Raw genomic sequence first — 19852 nt, forward strand, 5'->3', positions numbered from 1 at the left:
CGACGGTCACTCGTCTCTAAAATGACTTAACTTCCTCTTGGTGGGTCAGTCAGAAGAAGATTCTGGAAGTCTGTAGCCATAGCAACTGAATTACCGAGCTGAGTTGATTTCTAAACTGTTAACAACTGTTAGGTATGGCTTTTTGTCTATATTTTAAACACGTGGACGGTTAAACATTTTGTTTTGCTGATGAAGAGCGTTGGCTTGCTGTTCAGGCAGCTAAGCTAGTCATGGGATTAACGTTAGGCAATGAGTGTTGGCTAGCTAGCAAGACCATGGGAGACGTGTTAACGTTATTTTTGTTGGTCAGCCCTTGAGCACATCGAATAAGTTAATGGTAACGTTAGTCATCGCTAGATCGCCATCGATACATCAACTTTCAATAAGACCTGATTTATTTTTTATGCATATACCACATGTATCCAATGCTAGCGTAAGTTGACGTGTGCTATCAAGTTTACTGTTATCGACAGAAACAGTCATAAAATGATAGCGTGGACCCATGATCTGTAGCACTAAGTCATTGGTTCCTGGACTCACCTTATCAATTACGCTATTGGGTAATATCATAGACCGTATATATACACAGTCTATGGGTAATATCAGCATCAACTAATGTTTTATTTTACGAGTTGTCCTGCATTAAGTTGGCTAGCAAGACTAGCTCTATGTCAATAACGCGTTCTGTTTCAGTCATAAGTTACCCTCGGGGCATTTTTACTGATGGGTCAATTTTGCACCATGGTCTGCCAAAAGACTGATGTCAATAATAGTACACTGTATATTGTCATGGGGACGGCTTACTTTGTAACCCTAACGTTGACGTTACCTCTTGTCAGAAAATGGAAGTTTAAGCAGTGTGTAGGGGATGTTGCAATATAGGCTACTTCGCTAAACGTTTTTACGGGTTAACGTCAGATTGTTCTTAATCTTCTCAGCACATGTACTATAGCAGTCTACTGTTACATCATGCCATGTAGTTTGTAACGTTTTTGTCATTATTATTTATCTTAAACATCGTGCAAACAACTTTTTAGGCGAAGATGGTGAAGGAAACAGGGTTTTACGATATGTTGGGCGTAAAGCCCAGTGCCACTCCAGAGGAGTTGAAGAAAGCCTATCGTAAACTGGCCTTGAAATACCATCCAGACAAGAACCCAACAGAAGGAGATAAGGTAAAACAATCTTATGCTCTGTTTTTTTGTAATGATGAGTTTGGTTATGATTTTCTATTTGCTGTGCATCAGTAGCCACGGTTTACAGTGTGGACATTTCTATTAAACTATTCTGATTGAAAATAAAGTGCCGTCTGTTTACATGGGGTGCGTTCTATTTTGATCAGGTGCTTTCAAGCGCTTTAGAATCTTTGATCGGAATAGCCATTGTTGCCTACTTTTCCTTGAGAAGATACAGCAGTCAATCCGAATGACCATACATGGGTGTTCATTCAGAATTGGAGCGGACTACACCACCTCTTTCATTTCGATTAAAATTCTGATAGGATCAGGAGTTTTCATTCAGATTGAGGTGTTTATGTGACAATTTTTATTCCGATTGAGTCGTTATTCCGTTTCTAACCGGAATAGAAGTGTCCATGTAAACGTGGCTACTAGCTACGTTTTGTCCTGTACCATTATTTAAATGTTTTCCCCTTTTCCTTTAGCTTACGCTGCTAGTAGTTATCCATCAGAGCTCTCCAAAACAGATAATATTGCCATCTAGGAGGGAACTTTAGTTTATTAACAAGAATATTTTGAAAAGGTCGCTTTTAGTAATGTGGTAACGCTGTGAACACAAACCCATATGAAGGTTGGATAATATTACAATTGAACTCGATTCATAAGATATTATAAATGTTAACTAGATTGCAAATTATCTGTGATATGATCCTGTAAGCTTTTTTTTGTGCTATTCAGTGTGACATGATGTTTCCATCCTTAAACATGTGTGCATCTTTTTGGGATGGCAGGGTCAAGATAAAAAAAGGCAGTATTAGCTTTTTCACCAGAGAAGAGTGAGGAGGGTTGAGCAGAACAGACTTGGCGTGTAGTGGATGACGTCAGGAGTCACCTGTTTGGCTGTTTTCTCCCTTTGCTACATGTAGGGAAGGCTTGCCATGAGGCATGTCCTGAAGAGGAGCATATTTTTGTAAAATGCATGACTGTCCTACTAATTAGATCAACACTTAATGTCTGGCAGAGCTCCATGAAAATCATCTCCTGAGATTGCTCCTCTTGGTCCTCCAGCTGCCCATTCAGCATCTGCCTCTCAGACCATACAGAGTGGCATTGGCAGGGCTGTAAACAGAGCTTTAGGAGCACGGAGGGGAGAGGTGTAATTTGATTGATTGGCTGTTGATCTCAAACATTAAGCTTAAAACCTCTGACAAAACTGAATTGCAGACTTAATGTGAAGGACAGCCATATATTTTGGCAAATTTTAAAGTAACAGATCACAATAAAATAAAATCTTGTCTGTACTTCTCTTCTAGTTTAAGCAAATCTCCCAGGCATATGAAGTACTCTCTGACCCCCAAAAGAGGGAGGTTTATAATCGTGGAGGTGAACAGGCTATCAAAGAGGGAGGCAACGGAGGGGGAGGAGGTGGTGGTGTCTTCAGGTCTCCCATGGACATCTTTGATATGTTCTTTGGTGGAGGGGGCCGAATGCACAGAGAAAAGAAAGGTTAGATACGTTTATGGCTTATACAAAGTAAAGAATAACTTACAGTATTGTATTTCCTTTGTTCTTTTTCACATAAACATATGCTGGTAAATTATTTTGTCTTTTTCTCTAAAGGGAAAAATATTGTCCACCAGCTTACAGTGTCTTTGGAGGAGCTATATAATGGAAGCACAAGGAAACTAGCTGTTCAGAAGAATGTCATCTGTGAAAGATGTGAAGGTATTGAACAACACGGATAGGAAACACACCCTATTATGTAATGTCCACACTTGTAGTATCCACTAGGGCTGCACAATTATCACAATCGCAATATGAACCAACGCAATTACCTAATCGCAAAAGCTACAAATAATCATGCACAGTTAATTTGATCACATTTCTTTCATATTCACTTTTATATGCATTTCATCCTCCTTGACTGCCACTTCTGGTTGGTGGATGTGCGTTGTGTGTGAGGGGCACTGATTAGTGAGCTTCATAGTCGATCGGGGGTGCTGTGCTTCTTGTGCACCAGGCGTGCTCACCAATCAGGGGTGGCACGAATTAAAGAGACATTTGGAATATTGAACTGAATTCATTGCCATTAAACAATCGTATTGCATATCGCAATATCCGTCAGAAAAATCTCAATTAGATATTTCCCCCATATCGTGCAGCCCTAGTATCCACATATAGGCCTAATATGTCACTGGGGTAATGTAGTACCCGCTAACTTCATTGCCTTCACATTTTCGAGTCATAACACTGTCATTTAGGTCCTTGGATATTCAAAAGCACCTTTACAAAACATGCTCCTCTTTGCATGTCCTTTCTTGTACTAGGGCGTGGGGGTAGGAAAGGAGCGCTGGAGGTGTGCCCCTCGTGCCGGGGAGCAGGCGTGCAGGTGCGGCTCCATCAGCTGGGCTTTGGCATGGTGCAGCAGCTGTCCACCGTGTGTGGCTCCTGTCAGGGCCAAGGTCAGCGCATGAGTCACCGAGATCGCTGTAAAACCTGTACAGGACGCAAGATTCTCCGCCAGAAGAAAATCTTGGAAGTCCACATCGATAAAGGTTGGGGGAGTTTTCCTCTTGTTAAGACTGTGTTTGGTTTGAGGAGAGAATCTAAATTAGGCTGATGGACATGTTTGTCATTCTCATCTTCTTATGTAAATGTGTGTGTGTTATTCGTAGGCATGAAAGATGGACAGAAGGTTGTGTTTCATGGAGAAGGTGACCAGGAGCCAGGTTTGGAGCCAGGTGACATCATCATTGTATTGGACCAGAGGGAACACTCAGTGTTCACCAGGTGAATAAGAATGCAACGGCAACTCACAGAACACATTATGAAGGTTACATGCGAATTCCTGCTGCTCGGGACCACCAGTGTAAGTCTCTGATGAGCATCAGCAGTTCAGAGTTATCCATTCACACACTGCTCTTCAGCATCATCTTGAGACTATAATGCAATGTTTATTTGTATTGTTAAAGTCGCTTTGGACAAAAGTGTCCACTAAGAATCATAAACATCTGTCAGAGAGTTGACTCTTAGAGAGTTGATCACATTATTGCTGTTTGTGGTTTGCTCCTAGAAAAGGAGAGAACCTCATGATGACAATGGAGCTGCAGCTGGTGGAAGCTCTTTGTGGCTTCCAGAAACCTGTCCAGACATTGGACAACAGGACTCTACTCGTCACCTCCCATCCAGGTACTTTATAGCTAATACAACTCTACTGTTGTGTTGCAATATGTCCCTTTCCATTACGAGTGTTTGGGGTAAAACCTAGGAGGTGGGAACTTGTCCAGTAACTTGCTCTCACACAGTCCTCTCAGTCCTTGTGTTTCCATTACAATTGAATGACCCTGGTCAAACTCGCCAGCCTCTGGAAGTTTGTTACAGGCCCATATGCAGCTTTTACTTCACGATCGCGACACTAATTAGATGTTAAATTGCATAGCAGCTGCAAAAAATACTCTCCTCACACTAATACACCTTTGCTAAAGCTTTATTATCATTTACTTCCGTGCAGAGACCGTAACCTAAATATTCTTACTATCTATATGAGTCTATCCTCCTCGGAGGTGAAAAATAAACATTTTTGAATCACCTATTTTACGCAAATAGGCATACGCTACCTTCAAATATAGTGAACTGAAGTCAATGGAGACCATACGCAAACTTTGAATAGCTGCACCAAATCAAATGTTACATTATAGGTTTCATTTTTACTAGGGGTCGACCAATTATCGGCCTGGCCGATTATTAGGGCCGATATTTAGCATTTTATAATCATTTGTATCGGTCATTTTTTCCACCGATAAGCCGATATTGAAATGGATAAAGAATGAAACGCTACTTTGTCTGTAAAGCCGCCTCTCACTCCCTGAATTTGCTACTCTGTGGTCAAGAGCATTGTCCCCCCACTACACCGCCTGATTTGTTAGTTAGCACGAATGCAGCCAATCAGGATCAAGACTGAACACAGACAAAGTTTAGGTTTCTCACTGAGGCAGACTGGGCTTCAGCTGTAGCCTACGGAGCTATTTTTCGAAGGTAAGGAAGGTAGCCTACTTTGCTGAAGTTGCAGTGAATCACAATCATCTACACTGAAGTTACAAAAACACCACTTTGTAAGCTATTGTCTCTTTGATCCGATCAATAAGTAAAGCACCCACTTCCTTCATTTAGCTTAATTCCCGATTGATGCACGCACTGATGCTGTTTACAAGTTATCCCACAAACTTGGGTGCTGCGCGTCGGGGAGTTCTCTGCCTCAGCCTCGCTTCGTTAATTGTGAATAACGGACACCTCGGCGGACATAGTACAGACAAGTCCTAAATTATGCGATAGCTTAACGCCAAAAGTCTAATTGCTCCTTTTTTGAAACGGACTGTCAGAAAAGACTACATGCACCCAGTGCCAACCGTAATTTAATCCGACCTGAACAAAATCGCGTCCTGAGCTGGCTATTAACGTGCCTTTTAGGCTCTCAAAAGTGTAGCTTATAGACTACACATGGACACAAATTGCATGCTTAAATAGCCTAAGAACTATTTTAAAACTGTTTTGTTAAACTATTCAACCGTAACACTTGCCATCACGCATGCACCTCTTCCTCCCTCGTGCACTCACACACGATGGCAAAGCATCCTCTTTGTGACGGGTCCCTTAACAAGCACATAGCTCATTGTGCAGGCCTACTCTATGAAAATAATTGCTATCACTCAGCTCTTGGATTAACATGATACACAGGATTTACACTTGCAAAGTGATGCAAGTTGATAGACAATTTTGTATCAAAAGAAGAAAGAAAAGTTTGCATAATTTAAATGATTCTGAATGAAATGTTTGCAGCATATAGCCTTTACTATCTACCCTCCTTTTTGACAACTGACATATCGGTTTTACATATCGGTTATCGGCCTCCTGTTTTGGTAATAATTGATATCGGTATCGGCCCTGAAAAAAACATATCAGTCGATCCCTAATTTTTACCATCGAAATTTAACCAGTTATGAAGCCTATTTTAACGGAAATGTGTTCATTCAGCGTAAGCTACCTCAACTCGGTCAGCTTAATTTAGCTCTAGCCTAACTGACGTCTGCCTTGCTTTTTTTTGTAAAGTGCTTATCGTCTTCCACTCACGCCTCGTTCAGGCTATGCACAGGCAGGTAGGCTGAAGCCTTCCCATAGAAAATGGAGAGTATCCTTGTATCTTGTATATGGCCTGGCATGTTTATTATGAACACACCACATCTCTTAAAACAGCCTAATTCTAGTGTCGTCCATAGATGAATACCACGAAATGATAAATGAATACCACGAAATTCTAATCAGTAAAAGCCTATTTTTAGCGGACATTTGTTCATCCAGTGTTGGCTACCTCAACTCAACAAGCTAACAGACTAACTTGTAATCAGTTTAGCTGTAACTGATGTCTGCCTTGCTAGGTTTTTAAAAATGTGCTTGCCGTCTTCCACTTCCACACCTCGTTCACACCTCATTTACATCTCGAGTTCTTTCAGGGCCTACCCCGAGGCACTCCGTTCGGCCCCATAGAAGTTCCCGGAACTGTCGCGTTACCGGGCCGTTCGTGTAAAAGGGTAAAAGGAAACACGCACAAACATCCCCGTTCCCGTAAAAATCAAGTTCCAGGCGCGGTAATGGAAACGGGACTATTGTTGGCCTTTGAAAAAAGGCCTGTCTTTTCAGATTTTCCTCCAACTAGAACTTGGTTCTATAGATGGTGAACAATCTGAGCAATGGGCCTCATTCACCAACCGTTCTTACGAAGAAATTTGTTCTTAAAGCCCACTTACGCAGTTTTTACGAAGATTAGGGTATTCACCAAAATATAGAACAGAATCTACGAACACTCAAGAGCACTCTTACGCACATTTGAGAACTGACTTGTTTGTGCAAAATAAATGGTTATTGCATTTTCATCATATCTGCAGGTGTAAAATCTAATACAATTTAAATGTATAATTTATCATTTAGGATACTAATTTTTTTACTAAAATGCATTCCACTATTTTACAAAACATTTATGTATTTTAGAATAAATATTTAACACACCAAATAACACTTTTTCACTTTTTATACTAGCTACTAAATATAACGACTCATTTACTGTTCAATTCCTGCAGCAGTGCTTTCACTTCAAAGCATGTGTCATATACGGTAATCAAATTGTCTTGCTCATGTATTACAATATACGGTCAAATGAAAGCTGGTGCCTCGGCCTCAATTTGTGTGCACACGGCCCGTATCGGGAGTGACAGGGCGTTTACCTATGCTAATTAAGAACAATTGGCACATCCCATCAACTTAAGAAGAAATGAGATTCAGCATGATAAGAACAAAACTGTGAACTATTCTGAGGTTTAAGAACACTTTCGTGAATCTCCCTAAGAGTTTTCGTAAGACCTTCTTAAGAACACAGTTAAGAAAATTCTTAGGAAGATATGGGTCAATGAGGCCCAATGTCCTGATTTAGAAAATCTATGTGTGTGTATTTTCCTGACATCCATACATACCCTGACATCTGATTTCGTATTTCTGTTCAATAGAAGGAGCCCAAATAAAATATGAATTACTCTGCTTTTTTTTAACAGGAGAATTGATCAAGCCAGGTGATATAAAGTGTGTCTTGAATGAGGGAATGCCTTTGCACCGCCGACCTTTTGAGAAAGGCCGTCTTATCATCCACTTCACGGTGGGTGTTCTCTCAAACTTCCCTTTCTCCCTTAATTATGAAATCATGGTGGATCTGCTGTGTTTCCACTTTACCGATTTGACCTAGACTTATTTTTGCCATTTCTCAACCAGTTGCTCTACCCGAAATATAATTCAGAGTTTTACTATCTCTGAACATGCAACATACTTTGTTTCCTGGCTTCTGATTGGTCAAATCTGATATTTGAGTATGCATAATTTGTCAATCAAGCCCAAATTGAGGATGACATCTCTTGCTCTTTTTCCAGGTTGTCTTTCCAGAGGAAAACTTCCTCCCTCCGAACAAGTTGAAGGAGCTTGAGCGCTACCTGCCCAGGAAAGAGGAGCCAGATGAGCCTAATGCCATGGACGACGACCTGTACATCTACGCTGACCTGGAGGACTGCGACCCGGCCCGGGAGCGCCAGCACCAGAGGCACTACTACTTCGTGGAGGACGACGACGACTTCCCCGCTGGTGGAGGGATGCAGTGCCAAACCTCCTAAGGTGCCTGGGTCTTCCCAACATTCACAGCCCCATGGCACATCTCCGTAATGCCCCCTCCATGAGTGTGATGGGCAGTGCGACCTGGAGGTTATGCCAACTCTATACCCCTACTATACCCACACAACCCCACCCTCATAAAAACCAACCCCATTTCAACATGCCGATGCCCTTTGATGCAGATGGCTCAGTGTAGCCTGCCAAATCAAGTCCGATGTTTTGCTGTGAGGAACTGAACTGAACCAAGACTTATTTCATGACACTGGACTGGCAAAGCCCTTCTTGAGTGAGTCGAGTTGTGGTGAATGATTACACATACTGTCACTGTGATTACGCCCATCTCTAAGGTTTCTTAATGATGATTTTAAGATCATGAAGAGATATAGCAGCTTTGTTGTTGCACCAAATACACATCAATGAAGTGTAAAAAAGTAATTACCCAGTTCTATTCCATTTTGAGGATTGCATCCTCTCATCTTCCATCTCAGTGATGGGAATAATATCAAGATAAATTAACAGACTGAATGTCACTTGGATGAAATAGTTGTGCTTGAACAACTGTCAGCACAACGCATGTTCAAAAACAAACAGATTCAGATTTCAGATTTGTTTTTTCAGAAACAATTCAGATTTGTCAACACCGGTTCAAGTGACCATCCCAGAAGAAATACTGTTGGGAAAAGGCAAAGTTGAAGACAGAGCAGTGTTTATAAGGCTGCTGATGTTTTTAATAGCCAAGATACTTTTTTTACGTCAAAAACCTTGATGTCAGTGCTCCACTTGCAATTGTCTTGCAGAAAAGGGCTTGGTGCCTATATGTGTTTGTTAAATGTTCCATGTCAGTGAAGTTCAAATCACAGGAGAGTTCTTCAGTCCGACAGTGATCGTCGTGCAGGCTTTGACATGTTGCATTTCTTTGCACAAGGTTTAACATTTAAAATGTGAATTGATTGATTTAGTTGATTTCATAAATTGTTTTCACAAATAATGCACAACGTGGTCAGTTGCCAAGTAGTTTTCACAATAGATGCTGATCCACTTCTAATTTCCTAAATGTCATAAAATGATATAGGGTGCCACACCTTATGGACTGCTACTTTCAATTAAGTGATTGGTCTGGTCCCCCATATTATGTTTATTTAAAGACACTGTTCAAAATTGGTTTGCCAGATATTCCATTTTCGATTTATAGGAGCTAATGTAATTTGGATGATTACCTCATTTAATTCGGTGTGCCTGCACTGAAGCCTTATGGTCTGTGGTTCCAATATTGCAATTCTCATTGCACCCGTCTTTCAGATCAAGAAAATGACAAACTTTTTAAAGTGGCTTCTTACTAAATGTATTGACACTTTAAATGCAGGACTGACTGATCTTTGTTTTGTTTTTTTATTCTAAAAGGTGTCTGTGTTGTGTCTATATGTACGTGGGTCAGTTCTATTAGGACCAATAAGTTATGCATTTAAATGTTTTTATTTATAATTAAATCAACCTCTGTTCATATCTGAGGCTTGAGAATATTTTGTGAAATCTCCTACATTCAAATTGTGACTGTATCAGCAAATAGTTACACAACACTGCATAAGCCCATTAGGAAACACAGGGATATGTGCCAAATGCTTACTTAGCTTCAAGCCTTTATTGAACCATGAACTTTTTACAGTATGGTAGACCTGAGACCTTGAAGTGTCTTTTCTAATTTCCACTCAAGAGATCCATTGATTCAAACACAATACAAACTGCAACGCCAGCAATTCTCCATGGTGAGTAAGAGAGTCTTGCAACAGACACAATACTCTACATGGTTCCTATTTAAAAGGAGTACATCACTGGAATCATACTCAGATAGATTGGCATATACAAATAAAGTTACAAAGTTAACTGATCAAATGATGTACATACCAAGTGTATGCTCTCAGAGCATGTGAATGAACTTGGTGTATATAGTGCTATTTGACAGGACAATAACATTTGCAAATGTATGGTAACACCCTTAAAGATCCCATGGAATCATTGGTGGCCATATTGCCTTTCTGCTTGTAAGATAGCATTGGCCCAAACATACTACAACTAGCAGTTGAAATACTCATGAGCAACTTACTCCTTCACTGAAACTATTCAGCAATGTAAGGCAACAAAATAAGAAATTAGAATTTCATATTTAAGACACTGAAGTGATACACTTTAACATCAACTGGCTAAAACTACTCAGCAGACATAAAACACAGGCAGCAACACCACATTAAATATAGTACAGAACTATATAAAGAAGTATAGGTCACATATACAGATGATACCCATGCTGTACAGATACGGCATGCTGGTAAACTTCATGAGGTCAAGTGCTAGAACACACAGGCCCTTAGCATATCACTGCTCTCCACTCCCTCTGAGTGGAAAGTGACAAGGTTTTACTTCATCCCTGGTGTCAAGCAAGACCTCAAAATGTCATCACAGAAAACCACAGTATCCAACAGGAGACACTATTAGACACGGTGAAGCCCCTTACTGATATTCCGTGTCCATTTGCAGCTCTCTCTGTAGTTGACAACATGGCCAACTGGTAGTATTAAGCCGTTCACCTGAACCCCTAAGATTTTCGTAAAGGGCAGACTCATCACTGTAGAAATCAGCATGCATATTGCAGATACAGACAATATTTTGAAATCCCCTTCACATCAACACTAGTCAATTGTGTTTCTTAAATGAGAAATCAGAAATCTGCCATAATTGACATAAAAGAAAATGAGTACAGTATAGATTGGCAATAATAGCAAGAGAAGCCTAATGCGTGTCCAGGTGTCAGGATGAAGATTTCTAAAATGAAAGTCACAAGTTATGAACTATTAACCCGTCATGTTAGTGATGAGTTTTTAGGAAAGCCTGTGCACAAATTTCACTCCATTAAGACCGCCCTGCACAGTCCAGCCCAGCTCTTCATCATCCTGGTGTTCAGCCCTGGACCACAAGGGCCCTTAAAACGAGCTAGCTATTTTGAGGAGCAAATATTTGATCTCATTCATTTTCTCTAACTTTGAGTGATGCTTTTAAGATCTCAGAAACCCATTTGCTGTCGAAATATGACAGAAATAATGGCTTGAATACACAGGGGGTTCTCAAGGTCCAGAACTAAGACACTGCCCATCATGTAAGGACTGGGTTCACTCTCCATACAGCTCTGTGAAGCCATTTAGGGCCTCCACAGTTTCAGTAGGCCATCCTCACTGTAGGTAGCAAGTATGTCCTGATGAGGGTGATGAGTTATGCCGATCACGTCTTTATCATGAACCTGTGAGAACACGAACATACATATATATGTGCACACACACACAGAGAGAGAGAGAGATTAGACACATTCAAAAGGTTACTCCCTCACTAACAGAAGGCTGAACTAGGACAACTACAAAACAAATCTCTATAATGCACCGTAATCTCCATCTCAGAATAGCAGCCTTGTGTGAATCATGCATATCTGCCCCACTCGCCAACACCTCCTGCTAATTCATGCAAACTGCATATTCTAATGTATTCAAATCACATTCTTATCTACCCGAGAGCAAACTGCTAATAGAAACGAGCAATGGAGTGTGAGTGTGAGTGTGTGAGTGTGTGAGTGTGTGTGTGTGTGTGTGTGTGTAGGGGCTCCAATGTGTGTGGGCCATGTGCGTGCGGTGCTGCAGGGCCAGCGTACCGTGAGGCTGCTCTCCAGCCTGCCGGTGAGCGTGCTGAAGCAGTACAGCACCAGGTCCTCGCCCACACAGTAGACCCACTTGCCACGCGGAGACAACGTGCAGCACACAAAGTCCCCGCCTTCTCTTTTCCCCGAGCTGAACCTCCTCACGATCTGGAGGGAGGGAGGGAGGGGACAAGCAGAGGAATGAGAGAGGGATGGAAAGGTTGACTTGCTCTGGAGTATCTCTGCTGTGGGAGGTTTGTCTGGGGACTGTGAACGCCCACACCACTCTGTGCAACAGCAAAAATGTGTTTCTACCAACTGACTCCTGTGGGATACTCATGAGCTCTATTTTATTATATCTAATATTAGAAAAGCAGAAACCCACCAAGATATGATATAATTAATAAAAAACAATCTGAACCATTAAATATAAATGTCATTTTACAATACATATGATAGAATAGATAAGTGCTTTGGAAATAGTGTGTCTATGTTAAGTCTGAAATAAAATAAAACAATCCTTGCTGCGCTGCACTGTGACTGGTAAATATTTCATGTTCTGATTTCCTGTTTGCCCAAGGGTGGCGAGGGTCACCACGAGAGTATTAAATAGAAACACACCTGCCACCTCTATAAAACATTCATTTGACTTCAGCTATTTTAATCCTGGTGTCAGCCCTCCTCACCTGTCCTTTCATGTTCATGATCACCACCGTGCTGGAGCGGTTACACACCACAAACTGCTCGGGGTTCTTGGGCAGCAGGAACATGTTGTTGACCATGACGTCTACTCCTGCGGACGAGCCTGGCGATTTAAATGTGCTGGTGCATTCGCAGGTCTTCACATTCCAAATCTGAGGAGAGCAAGTATGACTAACTTGAACTCCTGCACGGTCACGTTTTGTACATTTCGCTCAAAAGAGCTCACTTCAAGTGAAATAGAACACACTCAAGAGGCTATAACGGTAAGACGAATCCGATGGCCTAAGCTGGTCATCATACCTTGATGATGCCATCTGAGGACGCACTGATGATGTGGTTGCCATCCTTTGTAAATGATGCTTCACTGACAAAGGACGTGTGGCCCCTCAACTCCTTCAGCGTCTTGCCCGATTTCAGCAAATGAATCCTTTAAGAGAATGCATAGTGCCACACACCAGTTTAATATACTGCATATGTCGACAGAAACATACATTATCCTGTATTGAAGGCATGCAGGCAAAGATGGTATTTGCACATAAAGCAATATGAAAGTGAGTTGGACGGTTGCTATAGCAACATGTTTTACTATTCACCCACTGGAGTTTAGTCATCCCAAAATAAACTGCTAAACCAGAGTAACTGTGACCAAATATATTGGTTTAAATCACAGCAAACTGCACTGACAGCTAAAATATACTGATCTTATCTTGACACTTGATTAACCACTGTTTTCGAGCTACTACCTCTAAACCAATTAGAATGTGCCACCACAATCTCCATAGTCTTACATGATGAAAATATGAAAATGAGGGGGGCAATTTGTTTTTTGAAAAATGAACCAACAGGTTTAGAGAGGAAGACCCCATCTCTAAACACAGAGCAGTGGATCATTTGGAATAACCGGCAGTGACTGAATGAAATTCCAAAGCACAAAGTGCACATGAAGCCGGCAACGCTGGCACATGCTCCACGTGTCACACTATGCTGCGGGTGGCTCTGATTGAGTGTGAAGGAGTTCCTGTTTGTCAATAACAACCCCAGTGCTGCCTCTTTTGTGAGCTGCCTGGCATGGTGCAAAACATCTGCCTGCTACTGCACTGGCACGCACACGCACACACACAGACAGGAAGCCCAGAATCATTATCCACTAGTGGTGCACGTGTCGCTCCACGCTACCCTCCCACACACGACGCATGCCTTGCAGAAAAGATCCTAGAGAGGAGAGGGGAGAGAGTGAGAGAGAATGAGAGAGAGGGGGGGGGGGGGGTGATGAGGCTGCAGTATTCTGTCAGGAGTGTGACTATTTCAATTTGAAATGTGTTTTTTCTCCTAATGTAAATTGAATGAGCTTCGGTGCTAATCCTGGCTGAACTCGTTGATTGAGTTTGTCTTTCTCCGAGGTCTGGTAATGGTTTGTATAGATTAGGTATTTCAACAACACGTACAATAACCTTGTGTTTGATGAGCGACATCCCAAAAACCTCCAGCAGTGCCAAAGGCAGTCCGCCTGCGTTGGTTAGGCCTTTAGTTACGACTAATTGAACTCTCTTTCAACAGATTATTTACATTTGCCAATTGCCAGTACGCTGTTTGCACTACCTCAAGAGAACAGTCTTTTCCAGCAACCATGAGATCCTTTGTTCAATTCATTAGCCCTTCCATATGACATATCTGCATCATAGGTTTCACCGTATAATGGAATATTAGTTACGCCACACAAGACCCAGGCCTCACCCACACATGCAGCTCAAATATCTGTACAGCTGCTGCTGCTGCACTGTGTCTGAAAAGAAATGAAGGACTACGCAGATGGACATGTAGATGAACAAGCGAGTGACACAGCGATAGATAGAGAACAATGGACCATTGACAAAGAGTTTATATTTGTCACACAATTATTTGGACATGTAGATGAACAAGCGAGTGACACAGCGATAGATAGAGAACAATGGACCATTGACAGAGAGTTTATATTCCCTTAACATTTGCTCATAAGGGTTCGAACTGAGAGAATAAGAAAGAGAGAATGACAGAGAAAGAGGGGGAGAGAAAGAGAGAGAACACTGTGAGAGAAAGAGAGAGAACACTGTTTTTAACCTGATGGTCTGATCAAAAGAAGCACTGAGTAGTTGACCGTTGTCCTTGCAGAAGTTGAGACAAGTCACTCCTTTGCTGTGAGCGCGCTCAAATCTTCGCAGACACTGCCCGCTCTGAATCCTCCACACCTGCAGTCACATACCGCACCCACAAACACCAGAGCCAGAGCTAGTCAGTCAAATATTCTACAGCAACACATAGCAGGGTGTATATTCAACCTATAGAGATTGCACACACCACAAGTCACATCTTTGATCTCAGCTTATTGTTGTGTTGATGTGTGTTCGAAACCTTATTTTAAAAGTATATTGGCGCCACAACTACTGTGATGAAATCACTAAAAGTACAAAGAAAAGTATCTAATTAAATATAAATAAAGATAAACTAAAAAGCTGCCTTGAAACATTGTGATAAAATCTCAAAATGTGCTCATGTAATATTTTGACACAGAGATCAAAGTTTAGAGTCAGACCTTGATCTTGCCATCCTGTGCCCCAGACGCTAACATCTCAGAATCGTGGCTGAAGGCCAAACATAAGACTGCATCATCCATCATCATGAAGTTGTCCTGGGCCTGATACTTCAGATCCTGAGGAGGATGCAGAAACATACCAGTGAGTGTGTACACACACACACACACACACACACATACCAGTGAGTGCACACACACACACACACACACACAAAAGTTGCAAGACTCGTTACTGCTGCTGATGTAATTATCTGAAATATTCTGGGCCTGGGAGAGAGGACATGAATCTGAAGTTGTAATTATCCATCATGACACTAATCTTCCATACAATCTGTACATCTGTGCTTTTTCCCGATTCAGTCAGCATTTACATTTACTCATGTGCAAACATTTTTAAAGCTGTTTCGTTGCCCAATAGCTTACTATTGATACTTCAGACCCACTAAGAGAAAATTACCACACACCAAATGTAGCAGATTTTATTAGCAGAAGTATTAAATAAATGTTCAATTCACAGCTATTATTATGTTGTTGTGTGTGGTTACGAGGGGGGGGGTTCTGTGAGAGGTCTGTTGAAAATGTTTGCGTGTAGTTAGCCACTAGACTGTGAATTTGTGAGCACCCACAGCCTTTGAGAGGAGGAAAGTTAGGAGTGTTGCCGTTGACAGTGATTCTGCTGCTTACTCACATTGTACTGAAAAATATACTGTTCATGTTTTCCGTATGATATGGCATCTCTTTATGGCTTGTCCTTCCAAGTGTGTTAATGGTTACACAGTTAGTAAATTCTTTTTATTTTCCAATATCCAATCCAGTAATTTTGACCAATATAGGACTGATACTGATCCTGAGTATTGCATCAGCTCTTCCCCAACTATGTAAAACAGTTACTACCACTATCTACTAGGCTACAGAAAAATAGATAAGATGGGTATAAGTCAATCTTTCCTGCTTCAAATACATCATACCTTCCGGATCTTTCCAGTGGTGAAGTTCCACACCTCAACAAAGCCGTCAACAGAACCGGTGATGAGATACTGACCATCAGGAGAGAACCGCGCGCACTCCACATGAGACTTTGGTCCAAACTACAACACACACACACACACACACACAATTCCAAAAAACAAAGATGACCATCATATATTCAAATAATAAACCAGCATGCAAACTGTCAACAGGCAATGTATAGAAACTTTCCCTTTGCGACCTGCCAGACACTGTAGCAAGAGCACAGCATGCCTGGGGTGTCCTGAGGGGGTGATGCATAGGGGAAGGTGATGAGATTTGAGGGACAGATGGGCTGCCTCTCCGCCACTCCCCAAGCTCTGAGCTCTGCATGAAGGGCACGCAGGGAAATCCATCAGCAGAGACCATTACTGGGGGTTGCAGCCACAGAAGCTGAGCAGAGCTGCTTTGGGCCAGAAAAGCAATTATCTTTCTGTGTGTGTATGCGGCTGCCGCCTATGTGCATGAGTTCGTGACTATTTATGCCTCTAAAACTTGCAACACAATGTATCTTTTCTACATTAAAATAGCAGCTTTAAACACAATTAGCTATAGGTCTTTCACCATGCTACATGCTACACTAACTTACAATATAGAGAGAATGGAGTCTCTGACCTTGCCAATCGCCTGGTATTGCACTATATAATGTTGCTTTTGTGAGTATGACTATGACCCTTTATGTCGGTTTAAGACAAAACTATGGAACACCCCCCTTAGAACAAATGGATATCCAGTATGTTGAAAATGGACGAGAATTCCTGCACCGTATCACCTTAAATGCTGTGTGGTGAAAGAAAGGCAGCTGATGCCAAAAATATGATGTATTAAACTGAATAACATTTACACGCATGAAAAGGAAAGCCAAAGGGACCATGGATCTTTTCTTCTCCCTTGTTAGTCCTTTTCATGTGCAGTCCTTACGTTTTTATATTTGAAAACATTGTATTATATTATGTTATATTACTATATTACATTATATCATATTATATTATATTTAATCATATTGCATAATATTATATCAAATGTGATTATTAATTTCACATTCTTATATGCTGTGCTCATAGTCGCTGACATAGAAATACCTGTGAAGCGCTTTATGTCTCAGATAAACACTTTACCCTGCAGAAGGAGCAATCTGGATGCTTGGTGGTTGAAGCAGACATCCAGCCAGTGAATGACTCAGCTGGCATTGGGTGGTTTACCTGAATGTGGCAAATGAGCTGTGCAGGGACGTGCTCCTCCTCGCTGTCCTTCACTCCGTTGCAGACAGTTCCATTGCACTGTGTCATGTCAATAGCCATGCCAGGATGCAGCATGTCCTGAGTCTGCTGGTATTTCACGGACTGGGAGGGAGCAGAAGAAGAGAAGGGACGGGAAAAGGGAAGAGATCAACACCTGACTCCTGTACATCTACAACACAATCTACAAGAGTGCTTTTTATTTAAGCTAATCACACAACCATGTGTTAATCACAGTGAGGGGAGACAGAAAGACAAGGGGGTGGGGGTCTTTATGCTCTCTGGTGTGTTCTATGCTGTTCAAGAGGAAAATAACAGGACAACATAAAAGAAACATGCAGCACACTGTTTCAGTTATAAAAGACTGTTTTAGAAAGATTCTATTTTAAAGCTCATTGATTGCCTGTTGTGCAGTTAACCAATCATAATTGCTCCTAAAATTGGCATCATATCATACTATCTGATCTGCCTCAGTAACAATGAAATTACATTTCTGAATAAGGGTTTGAATGTGCATTAATCTTCTCCCTCTCTTATTCGACTTGGCAGTTTAACTTGAACTTGTATAGGTGAAGACATACTCACACGCACCTGTGAAAGAAGTCCCAAGAGGCGTGAGGGAGGGACCACGCTGACCTCTGCTGCCAAGGCGTGGGCAACTGCCATCCTCCTCTTCTCCTTGCTACTGCCATCTGGGTACGCCTGCAGGGACACAGAGGTCAGCACACGCCGCAGCAGTCCGCTGCATAACAACGCAGCACCAACAGGTTGTTCTGGTGCTCATGCAGATAAGCCTGGTGTTCCATGAGCCAGGCGGTATTCTGACAGACTGCAGGGTAAATGACTCTTGCTCCACTCTCACCTCCTGAGGGTCAAAGTACGGACGTGTTAAAAGGTTCTCCAGGTGGACATATCTGTCCGGCTCTGTCTGTTTCAGGTAAATCATGGGGTCTGTTTGCCACAGCATTGACCGGGCTGCTCCAACTTCTTTCAGCTCGATAAGTTCCAAAACCACCTGTAGAATAAAGATAGGGAACAGATTCAACATCACTACAGTGTTAGTTTATGTCAAAACTCTCAAAGCAATAAATTCGCGTCATGACCTTTTACCTGCTCATACAAGTCAATGAGAATTTTGCAGGGTAGCTTGAGATGTTGTATAGCCAGTAACACTGCATCCCAGTGGCCGTTGTTTATGTCTGAGATGAAGCTATCAATGCTATCCACTGTGTGAAGGTATACAGTACTCTCCTCCTGCAGCGTAGCCAGCGTGCGGTGCAGGTTGTTCTCTTTCAGGTATTGCATGATTAGACGGACGACGCTGATGAAAAACAGCAGTTAAAACGACCCATCATGCTGATCATCACATTTTTGTCATTATTACTTGACAATAGTCATCGATATCTACTTGTCATGACAAAGATAGATCTACAGAGAGAAAACAGGAATTTTAAACTGTTATTTGGATCACCATATCTCTCAAAAATAAGATGCAGGAGAAAGTTTTGTTATCTTTCAGCGAGGACTGCACTGAAAAATGCAATTGAAGTCACCAGGATCGCATCAGATATGGCATAGCTCAGGCTTTCCACTTAACGAAACCATAATTACACTGTCTAATAGGGAAACGCGGTTGACTCATTGCAGAAGTCCCTATAAAACATTGCAACATCTACTACACAGCGTTTATTAACTTAAAATTCGTGAAATAATCATTAATCAGATCTTTCACCATCAATAAACACACTTAATATCTAAATTAAACTTACTCCGTCGTTTCAACATCAAGGGACATTGTAGGAAGTCCTCGTCGCAGTGTCGGAGTTCTTAACTGGAGTGATGCGCAAGACGGTGGTTCTGCCTTCTGTTGATAGCCTACTCAGACACGTGAATAGTGCATTGCTGTGACCGCCCAATACACGTGTTCTAGTGTTTAGCGTTTTGCGTAGACCCCTAAACTCAGCCTCCTTCAGTGCGGAATGGTCTTTTTCATTTGTGTGATAGACTGTGTTAACTTGTCAGGCACATGGACCGACACAGGGACATGTTCGGGCAATGTTGCATTATGTGATGGTTGCTGAAATTGTATCAGCACAATCTCCTGCACGCCTAAATAATGTAAAATCCTATCACTAAATGGCAAAAACGTCTTTAGAAAATCACAATAGTATAATGACTTTTAAACTCCATTGTGCTGTGCGCAGCGCTATGTGTTGCATGCCCAGTGGTCTGCAGTCATTTCTGAAGGACGTGCCTTACGCATACGCTTATCGGCACA

General features: G+C 41.7%; 2 protein-coding genes across 4 annotated transcripts; one reads left to right on the top strand and one right to left on the bottom strand.

The window, feature by feature from the left end:
• Positions 1-24: 24 nt before the first annotated feature.
• On the top strand, positions 25-9884 carry dnaja1 (DnaJ heat shock protein family (Hsp40) member A1). Of its 2 annotated transcripts, none has more exons than XM_048257832.1 (9): positions 25-118; positions 1034-1175; positions 2492-2684; positions 2799-2903; positions 3506-3733; positions 3854-3968; positions 4252-4367; positions 7778-7878; positions 8147-9884. In XM_048257832.1, the coding sequence occupies exons 2-9, from the start codon at positions 1044-1046 to the stop codon at positions 8381-8383; spliced, it is 1227 nt and encodes a 408-aa protein (XP_048113789.1). In that variant the 5' UTR covers positions 25-118; positions 1034-1043; the 3' UTR covers positions 8384-9884. The 2 variants fall into 2 exon arrangements, with proteins under 2 accessions (XP_048113789.1, XP_048113783.1); XM_048257826.1 differs by having other exon boundaries at positions 82-433; positions 1038-1175.
• Positions 9885-9987: 103 nt separating this feature from the next.
• Positions 9988-19546, bottom strand: LOC125303856 (WD40 repeat-containing protein SMU1-like). Of its 2 annotated transcripts, none has more exons than XM_048257814.1 (12): positions 19344-19546; positions 18685-18895; positions 18437-18589; positions 18166-18276; positions 17539-17679; positions 16297-16416; positions 15329-15445; positions 14857-14984; positions 13060-13186; positions 12744-12911; positions 12073-12225; positions 9988-11670 (listed from the first exon to the last, which is right to left on the bottom strand). In XM_048257814.1, exons 1-12 carry the CDS (start codon positions 19367-19369, stop codon positions 11572-11574), a joined length of 1554 nt encoding a protein of 517 aa, XP_048113771.1. In that variant the 5' UTR covers positions 19370-19546; the 3' UTR covers positions 9988-11571. The 2 variants fall into 2 exon arrangements, with proteins under 2 accessions (XP_048113771.1, XP_048113763.1); XM_048257806.1 differs by having other exon boundaries at positions 18160-18276.
• Between the last annotated feature and the right edge of the window lie 306 nt (positions 19547-19852).

Source organism: Alosa alosa, chromosome 1, assembly GCF_017589495.1.
Source record: "Alosa alosa isolate M-15738 ecotype Scorff River chromosome 1, AALO_Geno_1.1, whole genome shotgun sequence".
NCBI classification, from domain to species: Eukaryota; Metazoa; Chordata; class Actinopteri; order Clupeiformes; family Clupeidae; genus Alosa; species Alosa alosa.